The sequence below is a fragment of the Equus asinus genome, chromosome 6 (assembly GCF_041296235.1).
Source record: "Equus asinus isolate D_3611 breed Donkey chromosome 6, EquAss-T2T_v2, whole genome shotgun sequence".
Classification (NCBI taxonomy): domain Eukaryota; kingdom Metazoa; phylum Chordata; class Mammalia; order Perissodactyla; family Equidae; genus Equus; species Equus asinus.
This window is the reverse complement of record NC_091795.1, coordinates 21,398,668-21,421,658: the sequence shown is the minus strand read 5'-3', so window position 1 is coordinate 21,421,658 and position 22,991 is coordinate 21,398,668. Positions and strand designations below refer to the sequence as shown.

The window sequence follows — 22,991 nt, the reverse complement described above, 5'->3', positions numbered from 1 at the left end:
GAGCAAGACTGACGAGAACTCCCTGCCCTCAGGCCACTTTCCAGCTACTGAGAGGAGACAGGTGATAAACAAATAAGCAAGTGACATATATAACATTCAGATGGTGGAGAGAAATCAAGCAGATTAACAAGATAAAGAGTGAGGGAGAGGGTTGCAATAGGGGACTGAAGAAGGGTTCGTTGAGGAGGTGATTTGAGCCAAGACTTAGAGGTGAAGAGGTGACATCAGGCCAACCAGCAAGGAAGAGCAACTTAAAGGTCAGGAGTGAGAGTAAGCCTGGCAGAGTTGAAGAGAGCAAGGATGCCAGTGTGGCTGGAGCAGAATAAAAGAGGGGGAGAGTAGGCGACACACAAGGGAAGTCATGGGGTGGCCTGTGCTGATAGAGTGGGACTTGGGAGGAATTGTAAGAATCGTGTCATGTTTTCTGAGTGAGCAAAGGAGCTGCTGAATATGAATTGGAATATATTAGAATATCATGCCTGCTCTATGTATTATATGTTACATAGTATTATATTGTATATTATATACAGTATTTTATATTATTATATAGTAGATACAATAGCTATACATAGTAATACACATATGTACCGACAAGTGTATTAAATGAGATAAGGGCTATGGTAGCATTTATTCACTATAAGGAGTTAGATCAATCGACAGTATTATTACAGCTGATGAGTTTTCAAAGTGCTTTCACACACTGGATCACAAGAGCCAACCCAATGAGATTAAAAAGGAAGATGTCCTTAAGCATTTGCATTGAAAATGAGAAGACACAGGTGCGGGGATGTTACGTGGTTTCTGCTCAGGGCGCAATTGTAGGACATATTCCTCTGGACGATTCCTTGAGAGCCAGTACACTTTCCACCTTCCACATACTCTTTCTTTATAGAGATGGGGACACCAAGGCCCAGGTAAGCTCAGTGACCTCCCTAAGTTCCCACAGCCTCAGTCCCAAGCCTGGGACCTAACCTCCTGACTCTCGGCCAGTGCTCCTTTACCACTGCCCTATACAGAGGCAGATCACCCTTGTAGAACTTTTCACCCCCTCCTTCATCCTGTTCAGTGTCTCTCTGTCGTTCAGCCACGGGGGTGCTATAAGTGTCCAGATTGTGCTGGGATGTGAAATCTTAAACCCTGGCCAACTTTAGGCACATGTCTCCTCCCCATCCCCTTAGCCTGTCCATGGCAGTCTGGGGGCAGGACCAATATCGCCCGCCTCTCTTGCCTGATCTGACCGTCATCAGACAGAAACTTCCCCTGGGTCATCGGGAGGTTTCAGAGTGAGAAAAGCCAGATCTGCCTGCAGCGGCTACCACATTTTTGGGACCCAAGCTCTGGGTCCTCCAGAGGACACGCAAGGATAGGATAGGGCTAGCATTTACATTGGATCTGGTCTTCACAGAGCTTCAGGCTCTCACTGCTAGACCAAGGACAAAATCGAGAGTCAACAACTGACTGTGACAACATTTCCACCACCGCATCCTTGTTATCACTTCTCTCCACCCTGAATACTCTCATCATCCCTCAGGAATTATGGTAACACAGCCTCCCCCAGCCTGCAACCTAGTCTCCTCCACTCCATTCTCCATACTGCAGCCAGGAAGAACTTTCTAAAACATAAGTCTGGCCATTCCTTTCCCCTGCTAAAATCCATTTAAACACTGTCTTTGCTTTTCAGCATAAAGTCCAAATTCCTTAGCATGCCTATAAGGACTTTTATGATCTAACCCTACAAACTTTCCCACTTCCATCTCTCAGCTCTCACCAGACCTGCACACACACACAAACACACACACCCTATAATTGTACTTTATTTCCCGCTGCACTGAATTCAGTTCCCTAAATGTACCTGGCACCCCCGGCCTCTGCATCTTCACATGTAAAGGCATTTTTTTCTGTCCATACGAGAATACTCTATCTTCGCTTCCTCCCATCCTCTATTTGCCTGGTTGGTTCCACCTCTTCCTCTTGGACTCTGCTAGAGTCTTCTGAACAGCCAAGACTCTGTGAGATGCCCTGCTCGGTGCTCCCCATACCTCCCAGTCCAGCCCCATCACAGCATGTAGCACACCTCCCTGTAGGAACCGATTTGTTCCCTGAGTACATGATTCTTGGTTTGCTCACCACTCTGTGCCCAGGTCCTAGCAGAGTGCCCAGCGCTTAGTAGATGCTAAATAAATATTTGTGTAACTAAATACATGGAAAGGAAGGGAGGGAGAAAGAAAGGGCTGCAGAGGTAACCCTGGCATTATATTCATCATCATTATTTCTTCAAATTCATCATCCCTGACATTTCTCCATTTCTTAGCAGTTTACAAATCACGTTCATACCACTCTACTGATAGGATGTGAATATTATATGCATTTTTTTGCTAAATATGAAGGACCAGAGAACCAGAGTAGATAAGTGACTTTCCCAAGATCACACAGCTCAGGGCACGGCTGTGTCACAACCTCAGGTCTGTCTGACTTTGAGTTCACACCACTTCAGGCTCCGGAATGGAGAGACTGAGTCTCAAGCATGGGTGTCCAGCTGTCTCTTGAATCCTGAAGGAGAGACCATAACACAGAACTCAGTCACCCAATTTGACCTGTGAAGGTGGCCTTGGGATCCCAGGGGGCTGAGCTCCTCCTCTCTTTCTTCCCTGGTTAGTTCTGAGCAGTCAAGAATGCTCTCGGGATGAAGAGCGTTCCCAAGTCGGATGCCCACCCTGAGCTTCTGTACACCTTGGTCACTGCCTGGAGAACGGCAATGAGCCTGGATTAGGAAACCTCACAGATACCAGCTTCTTACTCTGCCCAACCTGCTTACTTTCAACCTTTAAAGGGATATTCAAGCAATGAGAAAAGAAGCCAAGTGAGGCTGGTGGGAAGTCAAGTGGTCCATGCCCATTTTGTAGGTGCCCACCCTGTGCTCCCACAATTCCATTTCTCTTTTCCAATTTCTCCAGGAAAATATTCACACATGTGCACAAGGAGTTCATTGCAGAACAAATTTGATAGGAAAGAAGATGCAAGGTATATATTCATCAAATGGGGGACAGTTACTTAGACTACATTCTATCTGTATTTTGGACTATGATGGAAAAGTTAAAAGGAAGAAGGTAGAGCTATATGTCCTGATGTGGAAAGATGTTCAAGACATTGTCAAGTGAATAAAAGCAACTTGCAGAGCAAGACTTACGTACAGTATGCTGCTATGTGTGCTAAAACGCACACTCCTAAAAATGAAGGCCATGATTTCTCCAGTAACAGACACAAGGTATGAATAGAAAAGGTCTGGAAGGACAAGTGTCAAACAGATAACAAGGTTCCCTCAGGCTAAGAAAGGGAAGGCAAGAAGGGAGGCATCTGTCATCACTGTTTGAATTATTTATGATATATTATATATATAAGCTATCAATAAATACACGAAGGAAGGAAGAGGAAAGAAGGAAGGAGAGAGGGAGAAAATTAAATAAGACAGGCTTCTCAGTGAATCAGAAAGTGGCAGCGAGGTCAGACATCACCCACTACGAAGCTGAGCCTGAAGAATCACAGGTCCAGAATGGCATGCCCTCCCAGGAATGGTGTCTCATATTCTGGACTCCACCCGCAAAGCCACAGGAACACTCTGGGAGGAGAGTTCTCAGGCTGAAGAACTTGGCAGCCCCTTCGGGCGGCAGAGCAGGGTCTGGCCCATGAGTGCAGTCTTGGGCGCTCTGGAGGACAGAGGCCTGAGCCCCAGTGGGTGCGCAACCAGAGACGGGGGTGGGAGGAAGCAGCTCGCATAAGCCCAGAGACTTGGTGCTCCAGTTGTCTCAGGACCAAGTTCAGTTCTCCTTCTTCCCAGTCCCCTCACCCTCTTATCACCTTTGGTACCTCTGAGTGTCTCTTGGTGTCCTGAGTATGGTGACAGTGACACCACCCCCAGGTCTATGAGCAACACTTCTCCATCATCTTTATTGTGGCTAGTTTTACTTTCACACTAACATTTATTGAGCACCCACTGTGCCCCAAGCACTTAATCTGACTGAATCATCTCAATATAATACAAGAGAAGTACCCTTATTAGTCTCATTTCTCAGACTCAAAGACTTCAGCTCAGAGAAGTTGGGTGATTGGCACAAGGTCACACAGCCAGTTAAGGAATGTGCCAGGATTCCAGCTTTGGCTGCCAGATTCTCAGCCTCTCAGTTATGATTCCTACATGGTCTCTGCATTCTGCAAGGGCAAGTACCAGGATTCAAGGGAGAAAAGATCCTTTTCCAGGACTCTGGACTCTCTCCTCTCAAGTGAGCCAGAGGGAAGTGATCCTACTTGGACAAATGAAGTCTCAGAGCAGATGGGATCAAAGTCTAGAAAGTGATAGGGAATGTGGACGAGACAAACAGAAATCATCAGGGCCACAGCACATTCCATGAGGTGCAAAGGAGAGGAGTTTAGGACAAATGAAAGATGATGTGCCTAAAATGGAAAATTTTAAAACAAAATTTGGAAAAACGCATAGGTTTAGGGTCTGAGGATCTAATGTAAAGCATGGTGACTAAAATTGATAACACTGCATTATATCATTGAAATTTGCTAGGAGAGTAGAACTGAAATGTTCACACTGAAAAAAAAGATAAATATGTGAGGTGATGAAAGTGTTAATTAACCAGCCGGTAGGAATCATTTCACAGCGTATGCATTTATCAAATCACCACGATGTATACCTTAAATATCTTACCATTTTACTTGTCGATTGTCCCTCAATAAAACTGAAAAAAAAGAAAAAGGAGAATGTATAGGTGGATGATTTGCTCATTCTTGCCACAAACGTGTTGTGTGTGTGCACTTTGCACGTGTCTGTGTGTGCGTTTTGCCAAGAGCGCGGGAATTCATCAGGGAGAAGTGGGACTTGCTGTGACCTCAACCTTTGATTTCTTTGCCTTCTTTCATTTACCTGTCCTCTCTGAGGGCCTAGGAAGTGTAAGTCTCATTACCAGGGGTCGAGCTTCTTCCCAATAGGCCACTGGTGGCCCCTGAAACTGACAAACAAGACTCTTTCTAGTTTATTCCAATAACTTTCTTGGAGCTTTTACAGCTGTCCGTGCCCTGGAAACACTCCCTCGAGTAGTGGAGAGAATACTGGCTCGTGTCTTAGATGAGCCTGAATTCAGATCCTGGCTCTACCGCTTAGCAGTGGGGTGACCCAGAGCAACCTCGATACCCCAGTTGCCTCAAAACTCGGTTTCATTGGGTGTTGTGGAAAATAAATGGGGTTATATGTAATAAGGCACTCAACCATCCCTAGCATTTAGTAATACTTAGCAAATAATAGTAGAGGTAGCTGTTGTTATTAGAAGGAAATGCCATGCTTAGCATTCCCTCAAGATGATGGTGAGTCCGTCCTAGTATGGGAGCTATAGAACAGTCAGGATGGCCCCATCCCTGGGGCACTGGAGCATGGAGACAGAAATGGGAGCCCAAAACCCTAAACCCTCTGGGCTGCTCCTCCAAACGCAGGGAAGGCAGAGGCTGCACAGTCTGCAGCATCATGCAAGAGGTCCAGCTGGCAGGAGAGTCTTGGGGTGAGCCGAGGCCCAAGGTGAGGCAAAGCACCCAGGATGGCTCTGCTAGGAACGCTGGAAGCCTTCCCAGGGGCAGGCAGTGAAGGCTGGGGGCAAAAGGCAGGTTACATCTCCTGAACCTTCTCTATCGCTCAACTTCTCCCCTTTTCCCCCTCCCCAACCACCAGGGTCTCTGATCCTTTCATCAGGACCCTGGGCACTGCCAAGGGTTAGGGGAGGCCATGCTCTGTTCTGTGGTTTGTGCAAACAGCAGGAACCTCTGGCCACGGAGAACAAAGCCAAGCCTAGTCTGATGAAGAGTCGTGGGTTTTTTCCTCGGTGCCTCCCCAGGGACAGCTGTCAGGAAGGCAGCCCCCTCCAGTGCCCTGGCATTGGCCTGAGAGGATTCTTGTGCCCTGACTCCTGCTGTTCTGGAATGGACCGCAGGGCCCTAGCCAAGGGGAGGGCATTCCTGCTGAGTGAGCTGCTCTCCTCTCCTGTGGCGGGAAAGTTTTCTGGCCTTGGGGGTCTGACCTCACCTTGGCAACTCCCTGGGTTCCAGAACCTTCCTTCCTGATGGGAAGCGGGTAGGTGCTGCTGGGGAGTGGGAGGAACCAGGCTGGGGTGAGCAGAATTTTGAACACCTAAGGTAAGGCCTGGGTCACTAGTGCTTATTTGAACACTGAGTCATCCACCTACCAGCTGAGTAATTGAGACGTGTTCCTTTTTCTCATCTGCAAAATGGGTTGCAAAAGAGCCTAGCTCATTATTTGTAACTTTTTAAAAACTATTAAAACTAGAAAAAAGAAACGGACCTGTATTATCCCCTCTATACATTGCTTCTTTCCCCTCCATCTGTCACCTTCCTCTCTGCTTCCCCGGTACAGCTCTTTCCCACCCAACCCGGGAAACACCGGATCTCCTCCTGGTACCCCAGGTGGCAGCCACCAAGGGGCTGTAGAGAGACAGGTGCCCAGGACACATCTCCAATGCAAAATCAATTGGACGCATGCCACAGGTGGCTTTTTCCAGACTGCTTTCCACAACCAGTGGCCCTTTGCTTTCACCTGCCAGGACCTGTATTTCTATTTCTGTGTTTTGAAAGCCTGGGAGAGGAGGGAGGAGCACGGGGTAATTAATGATTGATTCTCTGCAACAGCCACCAGGAGGCCTGGGGGCAGGCTGTCGGCCATTTCCTGAGGTGTGGGGACAGGGTAGAAATCCCATGTGGCTGAGGCACCATTGGGCAAGTCTGTGAGGGGCAAGGGTGGAGCGAAAACTGCCTATGTTCTGAGCACTTCTTGCCCTCTGCCAAACAGTGAAGTCAGAGAGGCTGGAAGCTCTGCCCTGGCGCTGGCTCTCCCCTTCTGCCATTGGCTCTGCTGCCCTCTTTCTGGGTCACAGGGTATTCATTGCTCCCGGCACAGACACCCCTGCCCCCACAGTGGCCCCCACACCCACCCTAAACCCACAGGGCATGCTCGCTGGCCCTTTCCCGTCCTAAGGCTCACTTATCCATCACCCAGGGGCTCAGAAGGCTGTTTGAAAAACTCACAGTGCTTTTGGGAAAGGATTAAAGGAATTGACTTCTACAGCATAATTTTAGAGGAGTTTTAACTCCGCTCTTCTTGGAAGCATTGCCCTGCCTTTGTTGTCTAATAATAATTAACTTTTGTACAGAGCTGTCGTTTTCAAAGGGCTTTCACAAAATTCACCATTCTGTTCATCCTCACAACAAAGCTATGAGATGGGCCTTCCCCTCCCCACATGCACCCACATCCTACAGAAAAGAAAACCCAGGCTCAGGGAAGGAAAATGGTCTCATTTCACATAGCCATGGCTGCAGCACTCACCTTCTAATTCAAAGTAGGGAGCCGCTATTCCCTCCTCAAAGGATGCACTTCTGTCCCAGGAATTGTTTACCATGTAGGGGAAGGTTGCATGGCAGCTAGGCAAGGAGGGTTGTTGGCGGCAGGGATCTTCCCCCAAGGCTGGCCTCTCATCAATCTGCACAGAGAAACTTCTGAGACTTCGTGTCAAAAGGGAGGAGGTAGTCCCCGGCTGCCTCTCCTGGGGTACATGGGCGTGAGGGAGAGAGACCCATGGACCACGCTGGAGTTCAAGGGGCCAAGGAGCCTGAGCCAGAAGCTGGTAGGATTCCACTTGTGCAATTAAACACCCAGCCCGGTAGTCAGTATAAACTCTGAGCTGCTTATAAAAGACCCCAAACCACCCTCCTTCCCAATTCTATCAGCTAGGATGACCAACTTACCCTGGTTTGCCTGAGACAGTTCAGTTTTAGCGCCAAAAATCCCACATCTAGGGACACCCTCCTTCTTGTCCCTGACAAACCCTACCACCAACCCAAAGGATTTCAGCTGAATCCTGGAAAGAAATGCCATCTTCTGAAGGCACAGCAGCTCAACTTAGAACTTAAAAAATCATAGAATACTCAACTGGAGTGAGGCAGCTACCCGGGATGTGTATTAAACTCTTTGAATGTTAAACCTGAAAGAATACTCATTTCCACAGAGAAATAGTCAGATCTGTGGCCAGATCTGTCAAATTTTTAAAGGCAAGCAGAGTTATTCTCTTTTCTCTATTTATTTTCATATTGGAAAGTAATTAAATTTTCTGGGAAAAACCTTGAGTTAAAAAAAAAAATGTAACTGGGCTTAAACCACAGGTTGCCAGCTGATAATCTCAGCATGAAAGCATCATGGGCATCAAATCTGAGAAGAAGGGCTGGAGGAGAAGGCGTTGGTTTTAAAAAGTGTGTTCTGAATTTCCCATTGATCTGAGAGTCTCTTAGTCATGATGCCGAATTCACTGTGAAATTTTAAGTCACATCAAAGGAAGGCTTGAGATTTGCAAGCCTAACTAAAAGAATCATGGATTTTCAAAGTTTGAGAGAAAAAATTGTGATAAAAGTCATCGTTTCAACCTCTTCATTTTGCAGAGGAGGAGACCGACCCCAAAGAGTTGGGGTACTGGTTAATAACCACTTTCTTGGCCTTGGTTGAAGAGAATTAGAAAGTAGCAAGAACCCCAGGCCTGATTCCCCACTGTAATTAGAAAGCTGGGCCAGACCACGAGGTCATGGGGCTCACTGTGCTCTTACGGCTGGTTGGCCTATTGGCTCTAGGACTTCTCTGAGGAGCACCCCCTGGTCATCTGCTATGTCACCTGCAGTCTGCGGAGGGGGTGCTCTCAAGGTATTTGGGTGTGTTTTTTGCACATAAGCCTTCATATTAAAATAATTTTTAAAAAATGAGCTCACAAATGGGACAGGAATGTTTTGACAACTTGCCATTTGGGCCCTTTGAGAACTATTGCCACAAATGAGGAGGGGGGTTTGTTTTGCTGAGAAGGAGAAAAGCCTTGGTGAGAATGGATGCATGAGTTTCCACAGTTATCGGTCCTCGCAGGCCCTCGACTTGGGTAGGCCCTCGGAGGTTTGCAGAACTGTTTGGATGAGGGCTCACCCTGGGGTACTGCTGCCTGGTGGGAGGACAGCACGGATGGTCAGAGTCTCTGCCACGGCCTCCACACGCCGCGACTCCCCTACAACAGCAGGACAGGGGCCACAGTGGCGAACTGGCCTGTGGGGTTGGTGGGACCCACTCCAAGGTCTACCTCCATCTTCTCTCTCCAGGGACTCCGACCAGAGAAGTGGAATATCTGGAACTTTGGAAATCACAGAGCAATTTTTAATAAGAATTTTGGAGAAATATTTAAAACAATCAAGCACCTATTGTTTTTCTTCAAAGACATTTACAAATGTGGAGGATCCACTTAGGGACATACATATTCTTTTTCTTTTCACAAAACGATTCATTCCTGCTAAATTGAGAAACAAGAAAGTCCGGGCGAGAGGAGGGATTAACCTGAAAAGTAAAACCTTTTTTAATTAAGAAAAATTGTGTACATTCACACACACACACATACACACATGTCCCCTGAATAACCCCACTTCCTCTGCCCCTTCCCCTCCCTCTCACCTACACCTCTGGCCACTGTATCCCAGAGCAGCTCCTCCAGGCAGCACAGCCCCTTCAAACCAGGGAGCATCGCTGTCTCTCAGCTGTGATCCTGAGTCCAGAAGTCTGGCTTGAGATTGGAGGAGCATCCGGGCCTTGCCCCACTGGCCTGCAGGTGCTCCAGACATGCCTTCCCACACACAATCCTCCCTGAGCCTCTCTTCCCTGACAGAAGAGAAGACCTGTGAGGAAGGAGGGGGGAGTTTTTGCCACCACTACCATCTTCGGTTTTCCACCCAAAAGACCCCTTCTTCTCCACACTCACGCCCCCCACTTCCCCGAGGCTGCTGATTCCTGCAGACAAGGCTAGATAGAGGTCAGCTCATCCTGTCCTATTCTAACACCCCTCCTTGTTGAGGTGAAATCTAGGCCCTCACTCTGGTCCTCTGAACTCGTCTCCCAAGTTCAAAACCCTCAAGGAACAGGAAAGAGGGCTGATGGCTGCCTGTTTGGGAGGAGAGAGGAGTCCCTGTGGAACAGGTTATGTGATGACTTTCATTAACCTAACAATGTGAGGGTGTGGACCCTGTCTGGGCCATGTGGAGGGAATGGGTTTGGGACTGTTCCGGGTTCTGCCCTGGAAGAGGTCCACAGCAGTGGTGAGAAGGTGGCCCATCCAGCCTCCAGCCCCATGAGCAAGCTTCCACCTTAAGAACCAGGCATAAAAACAAAAGTTCCCTAGTGTAAAAGAAAAAGCCGCTTTCTCATGAGCAGACCAGGAGACGAGGGACACAGGGTGTCCTAGGGCGGCCACTTCTCTCACTTCTGGTGGTGGGTGACTCCAGGAGGACCCAGAGACCCTCATCCTCAGGCCCCGAGGCCTCTACCTCCCACTCCTCGAATATTTCCAGGCCTGCTGAGTGAGGACTCAGCTGCCTCCCTCTCCTTTCTCCACTGGAAACAGAAGCTCCAGCGAGTGTTTCTAACTCCTGAGTCCACTCAGCCATGTCCCCCTTGCAAAAGCCTCCCCTTCCTGCACCCCCCTGCACCGAGCCAGCCAATCCGCGGCCTGCGAGCCTCTCCAGACCCATCTCTCAGGGCCCTGGCGGGATAAAACCGGTCGGCGATGCCGGGTGGATGGGAACAAACTTCGCAACCAGGAGAGACTCGGGGCCCAGGGCACCCTCGCGGGCGGACCCAGGCAGTGAGGGCCTGCGGCCAGCCGGCCAGGTATGCTGCCCAGGGGTTGGCTCACAGCTGACTGCGGGAGGGGGTGATTCGAGAAGGGAGAGGGTCCCAGGAAGCCTGGCAGCCTTTTCTCTCCCAAGTTGAAGCTGGCTGAGGCTGGGGCGGCAGAGGAAGAGGGCACACGGGCTGGAGTCTGGGGCTTCCTCGGCGGACCCCCAATCCCGTATCCTCCAGACAGGCATGTGTTAGTTAGGCCAGGCTGAGGCTGGCCACACTTCGCCTAAAAATCGTCCGGCTCCTGCCACGCGACGAAAGTCTAAAGGATAGGGCCTAGGGAGGAGGTCTAAAGCAACGGACATGGAATCTTATGCCCCTTCCCCTGGGTCTATGCAGGGCAGCGACGTGGCGGCGGGCGCGGCAGGGACCTGCGTGAGAAAGCCCTGAGTCCTCGGCGGGCTGCGAGCGACTCCCCGGCGATGCCTCACAACTCCATCAGATCCGGTAAGAAGGCGGCGTGGCCAGGACCCCCGAGCCCCCGCGTCGCCGTGCGTCCGTGCGCGCGCTCGGGTCGGTGGGGCTGGGGAGCGTACGCTCCGGGCTCCCGGGGCCCACCTGCGTGGGGACGCAGCTGGGGGAGCCTCGGGCCTGGCTGTCCACAGCGGCTGCCTCGCCGCTCCCGGGCCCTGAGGTCCCCCTCGGCCCGGCAGAGCCGCCCTCCCCAGGCCTTGGTTTCTGCAGACCACACGGAGCGGTGAGCAGCTCTCCGTGGGGATCAAAGGGGTGTCCTTCGCGCCCTACCCCCGTTTTGCATGGCCCATTAGAGTGGGCATCCTGCGCGCTCTCAGGCCCTGGGCCGCGCCGGTGCTGGACTTACGGCTCCCCTACCCGCGACCTCCAAGCCCTCGTCCCCGGGGGCGCGCAGCTCTTGCCCGTGGCTCCCCGGGCGGGACCGTGAGCCCCGCGCACCTCTCAACCCAACGGGAAAGGAGCCCGTGGTCCGGGGCCTGGGAGCCGTGAGTGCACTCAGGTGCTTCCGGACTCCTCCTTGCCGAGTACTGGGCAGGCGGGGAGCCGCGCGCGGGGCATCCGGCCTGTGAGGACTGAGCTGCCTCCGGGGCCGAAACCCCTCCTCGGGGTGCCCGGGCCCAGGGCCTTCAAAGAGCTTGGGGTCCCTGGCTGCGGCGCCTGATCTTTCCCACTTCCTGGCCCGTGCCGGCTAGCCTGTGCTGGGAAGGAGCCCTAGGGTCAGCGCCGGTCGGCGAGGTGGGCATGGCCGCCCTGGCGTACAGCAAGTGTGGATAGCAGGCAGAGGCGCGGCCCGGCCCGCGGTGATGGATGGAGTCGGGCCGGCTGCGGGGAAGGCGATTTATGGGGCCAGGGCGCAGCGCTATCGATTTGGGCAGGCGAAGTGAGAGGAAATCAATATTTCAGATGAATTCTCGGCGAATATGAAGTCCCGCTCGGCAAACCGGACATTTGTTATAATAAGGAGGGTCGGATCGGGCGCGGCGCGCGGCTGAGATCTCAATTTAGCCCAGAGCGCCGCGGGTCCGAGCTGCGCCGCGCAGTCTCGGGTCCAGGGGGCCGAGGCGCCACTGTACGAGGTGCAGGGAAGCCCCCAGGGCTCCAGAAGGTTTCTCATGCCGGTTCTCCCTAGGACCAGAGACAGAGTCAGCAGTACGCTCCCTCCCCACCCCGTTCCCCTGCGTGAGTGGGGTCACAGCCGTCCCGGCTGCCCTCTGCGGGTGCCGGGCCGCTTCAGGGGCGCGCAGCAGAGACCTCGCGGCCCTTCCTGGGAGCGGCGGGGTTGGCGAGCAGGGGACCAAGCGGAACTGCCTGGCACCCCCTATCCAACTGCGTTTGGGCACCGCGCAAGCTCCTTGACCACTTTCTGAGGCCAGGACCAGGTTTTAGCCTCTTAGTCTTTAGCCAGCAAAGGGTACAATAACAGACGTCGGCCGGCCTGGGGATCCGGACCGTCTCCGTGGCCGAGCGAACGGTGTCTGGTGCCGGATCCCACGGCAGGCTGGTCCCGGCCGCTTCCGCTCCGTTCCCCGGTTCGATCTTTCCCCTCTCACCCACCCCGACCTTCCGCTGACCTTCTGGCAGTGGTAGGAGTGGGTGCTCTCGGACCTCGCATTTTGCCGTGCTGGACCAGACCCTTTCCCTCTGTCGCTGCTCAACAAATAAGACGAGGTCACGGCCCCTCGGGGTGGCTTGATTTTGTTTTCGCTACTTATTTTCGTTCCAGAAGCACTCATTAGAATAAATGGGAATAAAAGAAGGAAGAGAAAAAGACACGATTTATTTTTACTTTATTTTTAATCAGCAACAGGCCCAGATGGTAAGGCGCCGTTTTCCCTTTAGTTCAGATGCGAATCGCGCTTGGGTTTGGGGAGGGGGCCGTCCACCCCCGGCAGGGCCAGGGGCAGAGGTATTTTTCCGTCTAGGGGAGGTAGAGGGGCTTCTTCTAGACCCTTCCCAAAGCAAATAAATACAGCCGAAGCCCGGAAGCATGAGACTTTCTCCTTTAGTCTAATTTAATGTTAATAAAGCAGAAGAAAATTGCCTAAAACACAGCTCAGACGGGTCAAAGCTGTGCCCTGATTCTTTTCTAATTCCTCTCTCGGCAAACCTGGAGGAGAGACCCCGTGTCTTTCTGATCGATTTACTTGACGCTGTTACCTATATTTGGAGCTAAAATCATAAGCTGACCCTCCTGTTTTTATAAGCCCATTTCTCTCTTAGGTTTTAGCAGTTTCCCCCCTTCCTCCAGGCATTTCCATTTCCGAGTTCGGCTTTGCCGGGAGAGCACCCACTGAAGTTTTCTCCGGAGCGGGATCCTGGGGCGCGGGCGGCCCGGGGGCTTTTCGCGCGAGAGAGGCCGAGCGCACCGTTTCTAATAACCCGAGACCATCAAAAAAGTTTCCTGCACGGCCTCTGCCGCCGGCCGCCGCAGCTCACCTTCGGCTCACTCTTGGCGGATCTGGCTTTGCCGAGAGATCTTCCTTTTTCTCTACAACTTTATTCTGAAGGGATATGGAGAGCGAGTAAGGAATTATTCTAACGTGCGCTGGTCAGCACTGGGCTGACCCTTCCGTAAAATGCGCTGGGAATTTTGCAGCATCAGGGAACAAAGATTCTCTGAAACCAAAACATTTTTTTAAAATATTCAAGCTATTGAGAAACGATAAATATTGAGAAACCACATAAATATGAAATGTCAATAATACTGTATCATTGAGAGAGTTTAGTAAAAGCAAGTAGGTTGTCATTAAAAGTTATGTGCAATAACTTGCCGAAACCCAGCTCCTGAAAATAGATTATTCAAGTGGTAAAATGAGGTTTAAGATCAAGGAGGAACATGCCTCTAGCTTCCTAGATCTCAGATGTAAAGCCGCCCTCCCTCCTCTTGGTTTTAGAAAGTAGGAAAGAGCGCCAAATGCAGTTGGGAAGGGTCTCTTTTCTTCCCAGGTTTCTCGCCTGGGTTGAAAATAAGGTCTTCTCAGGATGGGACACAGTCTGGAAGAACATAAAGAGGTATTGGGGTTCCTCAATTCATCTTTGTTTCAAGATGGTCCATCCTGCCACCCTCCTCAGTGCAAGTTAATTAGGAGATAATTTAGCTACCTTGTGAATTAGTTTTAAGATAAGTATCTTTTCAAGCTTTGTCACTTTAATTGCCCCACTGATTGATAAGAAGTAATTATTTCTAATTGACACTTTTTTGATGTCTATTGGAAGCATTTATTTGGGAGGATTTTTGGGGGTGGAAGGAAAGTTAATTAATTTTATCCGTCTATACCCAAAAGGACTCTGCCTAATTTTGCTGAAGAGGACAAAGGAAGTGGAGGAAAACGCAAAAATCAATCTCATGGAATTTTGATTATTAAGAGATATTTTGGTTCAAAGGAGAGCATCTACTATTATAACAATATGTCAAAACTTTCTATTTATGGCCTCAAATCTCTAATTTTTGTGCGGTACTTGTTTGATGGGTATACATTTTCCCGTGGAAACTCAGAATCCCTTTATCTGCTGACTTCTTTTCGGGGTAGGTTAGTCTGCTTTGTAATTAATTTTTGTAAAAAGTAAGATCAATAGAACTCAATATACTCAGAATAAATTGGATCATTTTCGTAAGAGCTAATTGTAAGAAAGATTTACTAATGGTCATCCTTGTTCTGTAATTATTGATAGAGCTGGGTATAAAGGTGAAACTTTACTTACGAGTGACATGCCTTTTCATACCTAAACCTCGGAGTAAACAGTTTAATCATTCACATCCTCCAGAATATTTTACTGTGAAAGAGAGAAGGAAGGGAAAGAATAAAGAGAAAAAGAAAGACTCTGAAAGGAGGCAATGGGAGAGGGGGAGGAGAGAAAGGGAGAAGGTGGCTGGAGAGAATAAAAATGAAAGAACTTGTTTCAGAAAGGAAGGTAGCCAGGTACATGGAACCTTTGCCATTCAATATAAGAAAATCGAAATTCTCCTTCAAAACACACCCTTTGGAACACAATCTCTACCACAGCCCCTACACAACCCCTAACCAGCACCAGAAACCCCCCATTTTCCTGTGCATAAAAAGAAGCAAGATCTTAGGGAGCTGGCTGGTGTGGATCTTGGGTGTCTAGGTGTCAAAGTCTGAATTTGGAGTCCACAAAAAGAAAGCAAGATAATATGCATTGTGCTCTGAGACTTAGAAAGAGATTTGAGTCTTGTTTATTTTTATTATTAAAGCCCTTGTGATCTTCATCCCTAGTTGTGTACCCACAATCTTTTCATAGATAGACTCGTGACTCATTGACATAGGAAAACATTTGCACACTAGCCCAAAGCGGAGACACACTAGCGCACACTCCTGCACGCCTCAAATGAGAGAAGCACCATCAGACAAGATGCGCTCCTGTCGGGTTAATTTCAGCTGGTGCCTTTTTCAATCATTTATGTCTAAAATCTTGTCTCCTTTTAATGATGTTTCTCCCAGATTACGTGGAGCTGAAAGAATGAGGAAACGTTTTAAATGAAAAAAGAAATTTAAGACGCACAAACAGCAGATAATATCGCATACCAACCTCACTATTAGTGAAACTGAAAAAATATATAAATAATGCAAAAAAAATCAGCAAGGGAGAGTTTAGTAATGGAAAATTCCCTCGCAATTAAATGAAACAGTAATTTAGTGGAGATATGCCTGAATGAATTAGCATTTATTAATTGGTTCTCATAAAAACAATTTGTGCGTGTGTGTTTGGGGAGGAGTGTTTAAGGTATATATTTTTCATAGGAAAAGTTCCTCAAATATTCATATCAAATTATGTAGCAATCACATTCTATTTTGTGAAAAATCCCAATTCTCTCACAGGCGAATTTCACCTGCGCACAAAGAACGTGGGGATAAGAGAGAGGAACCCCTTTCAGATCAGAAGAATGATGCCAGTCCTCTCTTGGGACATTTCCAAGTGTGAAACCAATGGTGGACACGTTGGCAGAGTCTGCTATGCTTAGGAACATCCAAACCCGGTCCTGAGCGGACTCCCAAGCGACCCCTCTCCTCTGGGGCACAACTGACTGAGGCAGAGGAGTCTGCCTTGTGGCTCTGCCCCCTTCTCCCCCAGCCTGCCCCAGCATCCTAGCCGGCTCAGGCAGGAAGCGCAGTTTGCAATCTCAGTGAGGAGCTTGCTAGGGTTGACTGGTGCATGGATGTGTTTACTTTCTCTCGCCACAGTTGGTCTGTCTTCAGTTCTAAGCATTTTAAAGCTGCTCTACTTATCAATCCAAGAGGTGCTGAGTTCTCAGTTGCGCTGAGAAAGCTTTGAGCTCTGTGGTTCTGAGGACACAAGGAGCTGAAAGATAAAAGAAACAATTTTGTTTAAGGAAAAAAAGATGATTTTAAAAGGAGGAAGCAGAGGAATGAGCCCCCATTCTGGACTGTGTTTGCTTTTGTTTTAGTGGGAACGTGGGGAAAGGGAGAGTCACTGGCCTCTACCAGCCCCGCCTCCCTTCAGAGACAGAACTTGAGGGTGTAAAATACCCTCTAAAAGGGGAGAATGCACCCCCACACTCAGTTTTTGGGGGAGTGATTCTTTCTGGGTCCAGACGGAAACACCTCAGCCCACGTGTTTTTGGAGAGGGAGCTCAAAGGCATTCTGCCTAAGAAATGTGTGTAATGACTGCTTCCAACAGAGGTTCTAGATTCTTCTCTTTGGAGGAAGGACTATAGAGAACAAGAATCCAGTCATCTCCTGCTTCCTGAAAACTTCGCCCTCCCAGGCCAATCCCAGTTCATCCAGTCCATGGTCAGTGACCCCAGGATGGAGTCTTTGGGTCAGATGGGGTGGGCAGAGGCTTCTGCCCATCCTTATTTATCTGTGGTCATGACACTTCCAAGTAGACCTTTGAGGGTTCATAATCATTTCCTCAGGTCCAGAGTTAGGGCTGACAAGCCATTTAGGTTTCTGAAAGCCCCTCCGGATCCCTCCCTCGGCCAGGTAGAAACACGATGAGCAAATATCTCTCACATGGGCCACAGATCAGAAAAGTCTTCACAGGAAGGTCTCTGTTCTAACCCACAAGTCGTGTCACTGAGTCTGGGCTTTGCCTGGACTGGGGCTCCTTCCTCAGGAATGGGCCTGGGTGGAAACCAGAGTCTCCTTACTGAGGCATGCCCCAGATCAAAGGGAGGGAAGTTCAGGAGGCCGCCATGGGTACTTGGGTCCTGTCTCTGTGTTTATTCTTGGGGATATTCTGTAGTCCTGAATGGCATAGAAGATGCCAAGTGTCACCAAGGCTCAGCACAGCCAGCCTACAGCCCCACAGCTCTGCCAATGCCATTTTTATAGCCAAAGAGAGAGAACCCACACACAAGAACTGAACGGACCCTGGCACTCAGGGAGCCCTCAGTAAACAAAAGCTGTGGTTATTATCTCTGAGGGTTGTTTCATCCATCGTTTCATTTAATTCTCAGGACTCTGGCAGGCAGATATTGTTATTGACATTTTTACAGAAGAGAAGGGAACTGATGCTCAGAGAGGTTGATCTGACCCCAGCCCCCCTTTCCACTGCCTCCCTTCCCAAGTCCAGCTCATCAAAACTCCTTGCAGCATAGATGGTTCACACTTGCACCTCCATTGGGAACTCAAACCAGAACCCTTGGTGAGAAGGCACAAAGGGCCTGTACTAAGAGAAACAGGCAGGACTATCAGTCTATCAGCTTGCTTTCCTTTTCAGTACCCCTAACTCTCCAGCTCAATTAAAATAGATCCTTTTTCAGGGAACTTCTCAGTCTTCGCATCTGCAAAGTGGGAGAAGTGGTCCCTATCTGGATGTTCCTCCTAAAAGTCACTGTAAGGAGGAAGGAGATGATCAGACACTAGGAAAGGCAGAGAAAGGGGGCGTTCTTTGAGCACATTCCCCCAAGGCTGCCTTGTTTCCACCAGCACCCAAAAAAGCAGCTATTTTCAGGCACCTCAATAAATCGTAGACCAGCAAGGAATTTACAAGGAAGTTGGCACCTGCAAACCACACTTGGCCTCCCTGCCTGCGTCCATTTCAGAAGCTGAGTGAGTGGGTGTGATGGAAACAGCTTCAGAGTTACTGGGAAGACCCACCCACAAAGGCAGGGGCCGTCACGGGTGGCCTGTCCACGGGCAGCAAGTTTAGGTTCAGGTTCCTTCCTTCTGCTGCTTCCTCAGGGTTCCTCTCACTTAAGAGTTTAAAAACAAGTCGTCTGCTCCGTCAGAGCCTCCACCAAGGTTCAACTTGTAACATTAGCTGGAAAAGGGTTTAATTTTGATGTTTTCACGTTTTGGTGTGGAGAGTGGCCACCCACCTCCTGGGCTGGTTGCATTTCTTGGATGAAAACTCATGTTTGGTTTAAGCAGAGAGAGAGAGTGAGAAAGATAAAACATTTCTTCCCTCCTTCTTTTAACTCTTTTCCTTCCTCTCCAGTCTTCAGCCACAATGCTCATCAGTTTCGTCTTTTGCACTTGTTCTCCTAAGTGGCCTTGGAGTGACCTGAGTAGTTAATGCTAATTAGTCCACAGGGACATATTGTCGCCGTCAGACCAGCACAGCAGAGAGGTCGGGGAGCTGGTTGGGTGACACATCTAAGAGGGAAAACAGCTTAATCTGCTGCCGTCACGTGAACTGCGTGTTTGCACACATGCGGGGCCCTCTGTGTGTGTTGCGTTTTTGATTCCTCAGCTTCTCGAGGGGGACGGCAGAATTTATTCCTAGGATAAGCTCAGAGGCCGTGAGGTGTCAAGAGGGTGAGGAAGTTTTGAAGTCACTGTGAAGCCAGGGCCATGTGGCAGCCTCCCCATATCTTCAGGCAGAAGGAGGGGGCTACGCCTTGGAGGGTTTGCCCTTGATCCAGACCTTGCTGCTTCCTCCCTATGTGACCGTAGGCAAGTCAGTAGTCTCTCTGAGCTTGAATTTCCTCATCTACGTAAAATACAGGAATGTTGCAGGGCTTCCAGGAAGTACTGAAAGTAAAACCAGTAGCCTCACCTGGCGCAAAGCAGCTACCCAAGAAATGTTTTCCTGCTCCACACAGTGGTCACCAGGGAGGAGAGTCTCCAAAAATTCTCCTGGGCAGATGCACAAACACGACATTGTCTTAGTATTTCCTGCGAAACTCTTCCATGAGTGACTTGAAATACAGCGTTGAAACTTTGTTCCAGCTAAAATTTAAGACAGACCTTTTAATATTCCACATGGACAAGATAATAGGCCTGCTGCCTGGGGGTGTTGGGTTAAACGAAAGGGTACCTGGGAAGTGCTGACTGAAAGCCCTATGGCCCTGAACAGCTGCTACCACAGCCCACTCTGGAAAAGGATCCTTATTTCATTTTACCGGAAAACCCAGTGATAGAGGAAGCAGTAGGCTTGTGATAGAATGGGCTGTCCATGGACTTTATGGTGGAATCCAGAACATTCCAGGGTTTTAGTAGAATTGGTTTTAGAGGAAAGACGAGTCGAAGTGGGAGTGCTGTGTGTGTAGCTAAGACAGGGCCACAGGAAGATGTGTCTTGGGTACTTGGTATTAATTGACGCAGAACTATACATTTATTTAAAAAAAAATAAAAACCCACTAATCTGTCTTCTCTCTCCCTCTCCGTTCCCGTCTTATATTTTCCTACCTTGTATAATAATAATCCAGCTTTGGCATGATAGCAAACCCTGGTTGACATTTAAAAGTCTATGATTAGCTGAGCACAAATCACTGACTCCAAGTCTGGTTTGCTCCTTCACTCGAACACTGAGATTGTTTTGAGTCCCGTCAAAACAGAGGCAGCAGGAGGGGGACACCTGCTCTGACATCTGGCTGTAACTTCAAGGTGGGAACCAGGAGGAGGAAAGAGCCTGGGAGGGAGGGTGTTGGGCAGGAGAGGTACTGGGGACAAGTAGTAACCACCTGGAATCTGAGGGTCAGAGGTTTAAGTCAATCTAACAAGCCATCGTGGAGTGCTGCCCACCATGTGCAGGGTACCACGCCAGAGATGGCGGCATTCGCTGCCCGGGTAGTTGGGGTAAATGACGGGGGTGAGAGGCACCTTCTTGGGGCAGGGAGCTAGAGTCTCATGATTCCCTTTCAAGGGGACAGACCCACAGCACCAGGAGGGGAAATAATCAGACAAAGCAACTCAGTGGTGGGACAAGGACTGAAAACTAACAATGCGGTTGGTGGGAGCACCAAAGGTCATCTATCTCGAACAGCCCACCCCAGCACCACCAAGTCGTCGCCAATAGCAGAGAAACCTCATCTGACCTTCTTGAGTCTGATCGATCCCTGGAACACTCGTTGTTCCAGAAAGGCGGCATGTGAGGCTGTGTAGGATCAGCCAGCTCCATGAGGGTCTACAGTGGGGCTGCAGAAGGGGGCTACTGGCCAGCTCACGGCAAAACGTTGCAGAGCTATAGGTGCAAATGCCGTGGAGTCACGCCCGCTTTTGCGGAAACAAAACACTTTCTGAGCACTTCCGATGCCTACTGCAGTGCCTTCAGAAATTTGCAGACTTGGTAAGACATCCCCCTCTAGGCCTCCTGTCTTCTTGACAGTGTGACAAGACCCTGTATTCTGTGACAATATGACAGCACCCCATCCCGGGAAGATCCTGTGTCCTCCACACCCCCCTCTCCTGCTGGCCGCAGAGCTGTCTGCACAGGTGCCCCTACCTGGGACCCGCCTGCCCCAGGCCTTGGGCTCACCCTTTCGGGATGGGACCAGCTCTCAAGAGTCCCTCAGGCAGTGACACAGTTGCTGTCCTGATTGCTTTCTCACAGTTGCTGTCCTCGGGGCCTGGCTGGGTCCTGCTGGCTGGAAGGCGGCCATCTCCCCAGGAGATCTGAGGCCAGGAGCACATCATGCCCATGCCACTCACCATCCCCACCCCCCTGGAAGTCACTCTCTGTACCACAGTGTAGACACAATTGTGCACAGCCTTCTATTGTCTGAGGCCGTTTTGCATGTGTTCGTCCATCGGCCCCACGTAGATGGTGCCTGTCTTGAGGCCAGGGGGCTGTCTTTCCCCTTGGGTGAGGACAAAAGGGAGCACTTATGAGGCTGGGCCTTGGAGGTCAGACACATCTGGTTTTGAATCCCTGTTCAGCTGCCTACACCTGCGTGATGGGGAGCCCTTTACCTCACAGTTACGTGGACTCACAGTTCCCACCTCGGTAGGCTGCTGTGGGGGCCACTGACCTCCTCAGTCACATGCTGTCCACATCCCAGCTATCCTGGGCCAACCCAGCTCAAGCGCCACCTCCCCCTACAGCCTTCTGAGATTCCTTTCTGTCTTCCAAGCTCCCCAAGGCTCCCAGCACTTCACTTTCATGGCATATTTTGCAGTCTACTTTGTGTGGGAATATCTATCTCTGTGGCTCTTACCTTCCAGACTTGAACTCCTTGAACACCCAGGAGGACGTATGCCTGGCACATCACAGGAGCTTCATAGGTTTTTATTGCACCAAATAGTCTACCTAGACCCAGAGGTGTTCAAAGCCAAAAGGACTCACAGATGAGGCCCTGTTGCCACGTTTTACCAACGAGGAAAACTGAGACCCAGAGAGGTGTGCCTTGCCCCAGACTCCACAGGCTTTGTGGCAGAGCAGGGGCCCCACGCTCATCACCAGGGATCTCTCCATGACAATGTGCTGCCTTTCAGAGCATGGCTCAGGGCAGAGTGAGGCCTGATCCAAGCCCAGGGAGCACTGGCCGTGGCCTGTTCTGAGTGAGCCTGACCCAGGGGAATGAGAGGAAGGGCCCCATAGCTGCTGATGGGGCTGGGGAAGCCCAGTGAGAGCTGCCAAGATACACGGACACGCAAATGCACACACGTACTCAAACACACACTCGCATGTATGCACACGCAGCATACATACTCCCTTACACACAGATGTACAGAGACACACATTTATGTAGTTACACACCTCCACACAGCCAAGGCTGGGACTAGGGGGAGGCACAAAGTCACCCAGGGTGCAAAATTTAAGGAAGCTCTCACTCTTGGTCTCATATAAAAGCAGGGTCAGCACTGAGAGTGAGGGTCTCCTTAAATTTTGTACTCTGGATGCCTGGCTGTCCTCGCCCTAGTCCCCTATATGACCCACATGCCCCATGCTCAGTTACACCCACACTCATGCACGTGTGGGAGACGTACTCACACACATGTACTTACACACATACCTGCATACTCACCCTCTCACACACATTAACACACTAGGAAGAAGCCTTTACAAGGTACACGTGTGTGTAGAACACTGTCCTAGGTCTGTGGGTGAAAGAAAAGGAAGGTCAAAGAAGCCCCTGCTCTCAGAGACCCCAAGAGCCACGGCCATGAAATTACCAGTGCACCTGATAAGTCCCAACTGAGTCCGCAGTTGCTGAGACGACCCCGATAATGGATGTGGTGGGGAGAAGGAGGTCCCAGACATCTGGGGAATCCACTCTGTGTTGTGGATCAATTCAGGTCAGTTTAGGCATAAGGCCACCGACCTGTGACCTTGCTGTCCTTCAACCTATGATTTGAGATCTGAGCAGAACTCTGGTGTCCAGCCCTAACCCTGTCCCCAGGCCTTCATTTAAGTTATGTGACATCAGTGGCCATGGGGCCCTGCAGAGACCTTGGTTTCAGATGAGACCCATGGACAGTCAGTTATTTGCACAGATCACTCGTCTGGCCAGTATCAGAGCCGCCACTCAGTCTCTGGGGTTCATGGTGACTCTTCCAAGGAGGTGACAACAAGGAGGTGGGCAACAGCAGCAGGATTTGCCTATTGTAGGAT

The 22,991-nt window shown here is 50.0% G+C and overlaps 1 protein-coding gene across 6 annotated transcripts in view; it reads left to right on the top strand.

Moving 5' to 3' along the window:
• The first annotated feature begins 10,606 nt into the window (after window positions 1–10,606).
• Window positions 10,607–22,991, top strand: part of PAX8 (paired box 8) — a 59,223-nt gene continuing 46,838 nt past the window's right edge. For all 6 annotated transcript variants that reach the window (XM_014852769.3, XM_014852768.3, XM_014852772.3 and 3 more), the window contains exons 1-2: window positions 10,607–10,744; window positions 11,096–11,203. In XM_014852769.3, the coding sequence (XP_014708255.1) occupies window positions 11,179–11,203 (25 nt within the window). In that variant the 5' untranslated portion in view covers window positions 10,607–10,744; window positions 11,096–11,178. The remainder of the gene's footprint in view (window positions 10,745–11,095; window positions 11,204–22,991) is intronic.